At 32.8% G+C, this 6,405-nt stretch overlaps 1 protein-coding gene across 2 annotated transcripts in view; it reads left to right on the forward strand.

Moving 5' to 3' along the window:
• St4 (Sulfotransferase 4) overlaps positions 1-6,140 on the forward strand; it is a 56,365-nt gene extending 50,225 nt beyond the window's left edge. For both annotated transcript variants that reach the window (XM_069845904.1, XM_069845905.1), the window contains exons 7-8: positions 3,215-3,401; positions 5,942-6,140. In XM_069845904.1, coding sequence (XP_069702005.1) covers positions 3,215-3,401; positions 5,942-6,045 — 291 coding nt within the window. In that variant the 3' untranslated portion in view covers positions 6,046-6,140. The remainder of the gene's footprint in view (positions 1-3,214; positions 3,402-5,941) is intronic.
• Positions 6,141-6,405: the final 265 nt, after the last annotated feature.

Raw genomic sequence — 6,405 nt, forward strand, 5'->3', positions numbered from 1 at the left:
TTTCCTTTTGCTGAACGAAAAGTTACATTTCTTCGGATCAAATTTATACACATTTAAGAGACAAAACTAAAATTACTTCAATCATTTGTTATCATAATACACTGCTCTCTTAAACCGACGGAGCATATTGGGAATTAAATCAATGGATTTCCCAAAATACGCTAAGGAATGTTTCATATAAAAACCATTTTTTCTCGAAAAGGAAACAAAACCGAGCTAAGTCCTATAAAATAATCATATGCACGAAATTAGATGTAGGTCTATAGGTCGTCACTGTAGAGTTCAGTATTGAAGATATTCTTCGCCCTCAGGGCTCTGGATGCCGATGTTCTTAAAAGAGAGAGCGATTTGCTCTGAGGGATGACGTCACAGACCACTGATTCTGCAGATCACTGGCTTAAAGTATTTATTCCTATATTTGTATGTTTATAGCAGTATCGGAGCCTCATTTATATATGCGAACGCTTCTGCAGCTGGCTGTATTATGAATTTCATATTATTGCAAGTATATTAAATTGATCACAAACCAAAATATTTTGTTACATTGATTTATCACGGTTGTACAGTTTTGTTTTCGTACAAATGTATTGTAATTTGCTGTTCCCATACCATCTCAGAAGAATGGTTCGCGCTCTGTCAGTGCATAGGTGCCGTACCGCCACTGTTCAGTTGAACCTTCTCTCCACGCTGTGCTCAGTACGCAGTTTGCCGAGCAAAGAGCGTGGCGGCTCCGTGGTATGACGTCACAGAGCATGGAACATGCCGCCACTGTGCCAGAGCCATTTTATCAGACTTTCGGTCAACAAATTCAAAAGAAGAGGAAGAATCCTCTATGAGAATGTTTCAGATAGAGCATTGGTCGTCAACACTCGCTGAAATGGGTATCAGATAAAGAGTGTATATGCGTCTGAAGTCAAATGTCAAAATTTATAGGTTGATAAGTTAAATAAATATAAAAAACGATTATAGTAATTCTTATCGTTATGTTTTTACCGTAATATAGTAAAAAAATATGAAGTTTTTAAAGCAATATCCAACCTTAAAAAAAGTAAATGTTAATGTAAATTAAAGTTTCACTACGATCTTCGATCACTCTCCCGCACTTGACTTTAAACTCCAGCTCGGTATCTACTGGTTCACTGATAGAAGAAGGAGGTTGTGTAGGCACTGGAGTGTGCAGCACACTCTTCAATTTCTACACTTCTGCAGGAAGATTAAAAACTAATTTTGATGGAGAACTAGAAGCAATACGCATTGCCCTGTCCAAACTGTGTTAGATTAAATTCATTCCACAAAGTGGCTATATTTTATGACTCCACCTTTGCTGTCCAAGCCATATCAAGTGCAAGATATATATCGACATCCAAAGTTTCAGAAATCACAACATTAATCAAGAGATTACAAGAAACAGGCAAGGAAATCACACTCCAATAAATTCCTTCTCATGTTGGTATCAAAGGAAATGAGATAGCTGATCTTCTGGCGAAAAAGGCACAAAAATAGTTGATCCTCCACAGGAAACAACTCTATCTTTTTGTTCAGCAAAATCAATAACCATTTCCACTTTAAGAAAGGAAAGATCAAACCAACTGAGAGAAATTAGCCGAGGTAAGATGTGGGCAAAATTAGTAACGGAAAAAAAAAACATCATTCCCGAAGTGAAGCTGTAGCAGCATTCTGCCTAACTACAGGACACGACTGCTTGGCAGAAACCTCCATCGCTTCAACATTCTGGATTTACCGAACTGTATGCTGTGCAGAAGAAATGCCATCATGAACTGCGACCATCTTAGAAAATGTACTGCACTTCACAAATTCTGGAACGGGACGAATGGACAAATATATTGGGAGGCTAGAAGACTGGTGGCTGAGTCCCAATAGTCTGGAGCATTAAATTAATAATAATAATAATAATAATAAGAATAATAATAATAATAATGTATTACATTGTTGATTTCTTATAATCTCTTATCTGTTCTACATTTCAGAGCTACAATGGCGATATGGTAAGATCAATGGAATACAAAAAAAAAAAAAAAAAATGAATGAAACTTAAATCTCATGACGAACTCATACTATTCGGAAACAGGTGTTTTAGAATTTATATTTAATCACATTAAATACTGTGTAATACATATCATATCTGAAATAAACGTCAGGCTAATTAAACGATAAAGTTATTAAATCGGTTCAAAAATCGAATAAAAATACGGTGAATTGATGAGTTTTTTATACTTTGGAATGTACAGCAGATCTGTTATGTTATACCCATACGATTTGTTATGCTTATACAGGGTGATTCACGAGAATTTACCGTCCTTTACGGACCTTATTTTCGAAGACATTCTGAGCAAAAAATATCATATAAACATGGGTCCTATTCTCAATATTTACAAAGTTACGTTTCGTTATTGGAACGCATTGCTGTGAACGCGTGATCTTGGTCAGCGTGCAGTCAGCAGCCAGCGCGAGCGCTACGGAAATCAAAGATAGCCGTATGCAGTTACGTAGCGCGACGAGTGCCGTTCACAAGCGTGCGGCCAAGTGTACTCAAGCGGACGGCGACATTTTTAAAAAAGTGTTGTAAACTCTCCAAGAATAAATTAGGATGAAAAATTGAACTGCAAATAATTAAGTCGGTGGAAGTGGTGTGATTTGTAATAATTGTTGTGATAAGTGCGTAAGAATAATGTAATTTCCTAGTTAAAAATAGAAAAAGATGTCTGTACGAAGCAACTAAGGAGTTCACAGCACAGTTTTAACTTCATAATATTTGCCAATTAAAGAAATGATACTTCTGAATGTTTCATTCTCTGTTTGTATTATTCTTTTACCTTCAAACTAAAGAAAAAACGTATTTTACAAACAACTTTAAATTAATGTAACTTTGAAACTATTGAGAATAGGAACTATGATTATAGTAAGACATTTTTGCTCAAAATGTCTTCAGAAATAAGCTCCGTAAAGGACGGTAAATCCTCGTGAATCACCCTGCATATAAGAAAGTCACAAGATATGGCATATCATGAAATAAAACTCAAAATAGTAACTCCAGTTTCTGTCGACAGAACATAATGACATAAATTCAGTCTCAAGGTAACGTTACATCCATGCATGTGACTGAAGAGAAAACAATATCAAAGTTTATCAACGTAGCAAAACAATGTTTGTTCCTTGAAAATCAAAATAGAAATTTAAATGTTTCTCTTTTCAGAATTTACCTGAAACCATTCGAAAGGTGGCAAAGTTTCTGGAACGAGGACCATTAGATGATGAGCAAGTGTCAACATTGGTCAACTATCTTGATATAAAAAACTTTCGTGGCAATTCAGCTGTGAACTTTGACGTTATGAAAGAAATTGGTCTGATGAATGTTGGAGAGCAAAACTTTATTAGGAATGGTAAATATTAATTTTATAATATAGTCAGATAAGCTTTAATATAATTTTATTTATTTACTATTCATTGTTTTATTTAAAGTGCATTTGTGATACTCGAATTAAAAAAAAATAGTTTTCTGTTTGTGTTTCTTCAATGTGTGTATTTGTGTGTGTTTGCGTTCGTGTGTATTTGCGTTTTTGAGTATGCATTTGTCTGTACGTGTGTATGTCCATATTTGTGCGTTTGTGTGGGTTTGCGTTTATGCTTGTGCAAATCCTAATATGTAATTTTTTTTAAATGAAAGGTTCAGAGCCAGAGTGGGCCAAGCGCCATATATTAAAAACGAAGAAAACAAGGGTTAAAATGAAGTTATTACCATAATTCAATGGAAACATATAGCAAGTAATATAAAGTATACACATTAAACTAAATATGTCAATTTTCATTAAACTATGGTATTCGCTTAACTTTAATCCTTGCTTTCTCCGCTTTTAATAAATGGTGCTTGGCCCACTGTGGCTCTGAACCCTTCAAATGAAATCCTGAAATCCTAATACAATATTTATTAATTTAGTACCCAACATTCTTCAATTGTGTAGCTCGCGATTATTTGGATAATAGTAAAAATAATAATATAAGATGACTTAGTAGAGAACTAATGGACGCAAATCCTTAATCTGGCAGCAGTACGAACGTGATTTGAATTTTAATCTGGTCGCGTTCTATGATTATTAAGTAGGGGCAATTATTTGATATTAATGAAGTCATCTTATATGAATATTAATTAGGGGAAATTATTGAATATTAATGAAGTCATCTTATATGAATATTAATTAGGGGCAATGGTTGAATATTAATGAAGTCATCTTATATTAATATCAATTAGGGGCAATTATTGAATATTAATGAAGTCATCTTATATGAATATTAATTAGGGGCAATTATTGAATATTAATGAAGTCATCTTATATGAATATTAATTAGGGGAAATTATTGAATATTAATGAATTCATCTTATATGAATATTAATTAGGGGCAATGGTTGAATATTAATGAAGTCATCTTATATTAATATCAATTAGGGGCAATTATTGAATATTAATGAAGTCATCTTATATGAATATTAATTAGGGACAATTATTGAATATTAATGAAGTCATTTTCTATGAATATTAATTCGGGGCTATTATTGAATATTAATGAAGTCATCTTATATGAATATTAATTAGGAGCAATTATTGAATATTAATGAAGTCATTTTCTATTAATATTAATTACGGGAAATTATTGAATATTAATGAAGTCATCTTATATGACTATTAATTAGGGGCAACTATTGAATATTAATGAAGTCATCTTATATGAATATTAATTAGGGGCAATTATTGAATATTAATGAAGTCATCTTATATGAATATTAATTAGGGGCAATTATTGAATATTAATGAAGTCATCTTATATGAATATTAATTAGGGGCAATTATTGAATATTAATGAAGTCATCTTATATGAATATTAATTAGGGGTAATTATTGAATATTAATGAAGTCATCTTATATGAATATTAATTAGGGGCAATTATTGAATATTAATGAAGTCATCTTATATGAATATTAATTAGGGGTAATTATTGAATATTAATGAAGTCATCTTATATGAATATTAATTAGGGATTTGCGCTTTGACGAGGACATGCCCTACGAGTATTAATTAAATTACTTCCGTACTCTCGGACTTATTTCCATATCTGTACAATACTTATGAAATTCATTTTCGATAAGTGTGTCTATATTCGAATATTGATTACTTAATTTAGAGGGTAGTTTTCTGAAAATATGTTCTAGTTTCCATTGAGAAGATTAATTTAGGAAGTAACGTCATTGAAATATGTTCTGACATGCTTGTTGGCTATTCTATTTTGATTACATGGGGCCGTATTCATAGACATTCTTAGCGCGGCTTCCAGTGGATGATCAGCGAACTAACGTTTTTCGTATTTATAAACCAGTGTTAGCGATATGATATGATATGATATGATATGATATGATATGATATGATATGATATGATATGATATGATATGATATGATATGATATGATATAATATGATATGATATGATATGATATGATATGATATGATATGAATCCTGTACAAGTAATCAGTCGATAGCCGGGGCTAGTTTAGCACGTTCGTAGCGCGGGCTAGCGAATTGTCTATGAATAGCACCCATGATTTCCAGCGCCAAGCACTGAACGGTCAAGTGAGTCATTGTCATTTCTCCATTATTCTGAGCTTATTTCTTATCCATGTCACTTTGTGCATTCCTTTTTATCTGATGATCTATACCAAGAGCAGAGAACGAAACAAGTTCGTTCTGATATGGAAGTTTAGGTGAAAATTGATTTCCAGTACGTACCAAGGAATTGTTTTATGCATAGTGCTCATTGTAAAGATTTTCAGTCTTTTTTATGTTTCGAAAACTGTAAACAGGCACCATAGTTTTATGTTGTAATGTGTTATATGATGCATGTAACAAAGAACTATTATATTGTTTGTTGTAGGGAAAATTGGCAGTTGGAAAGAAGAATTTACCCCGGAACTTAACCAACGTGCAGACCAATGGATTCAGGAAAACCTTAAGCGCACAGATCTTCGCTTTCCTTGATTAAAGAAACGAAATCTGGATGGTATACACTATGCAGTATTAGTTGTGATATGTAATTTGTAAATGTACAGTGCATTAATTAATTATGTACTTATTTTATCATTTTCATACTCTGTTGAAATCATACAGAGAGAACCAAACAAGACTTTATGGCATTTTAGCGCGTCGCTGATACCGCGGTTGCTGGAATATGGAAGGTGCATCGCCCGCGTTCATTTCAGTCACCCTGCGGAAGAATCGCTGCAACATAAATTAAAGAATTGAAGATAAATTAAATTAAATTTTCTCGGCGACATAAGACACAAATAAGCAAGTTGAAGATAAATTAAATAATTTAAGATGAATTAAATTAAATTTTCT

This window comes from Periplaneta americana, chromosome 14, assembly GCF_040183065.1.
Source record: "Periplaneta americana isolate PAMFEO1 chromosome 14, P.americana_PAMFEO1_priV1, whole genome shotgun sequence".
In the NCBI taxonomy this organism is placed as follows: Eukaryota; Metazoa; Arthropoda; class Insecta; order Blattodea; family Blattidae; genus Periplaneta; species Periplaneta americana.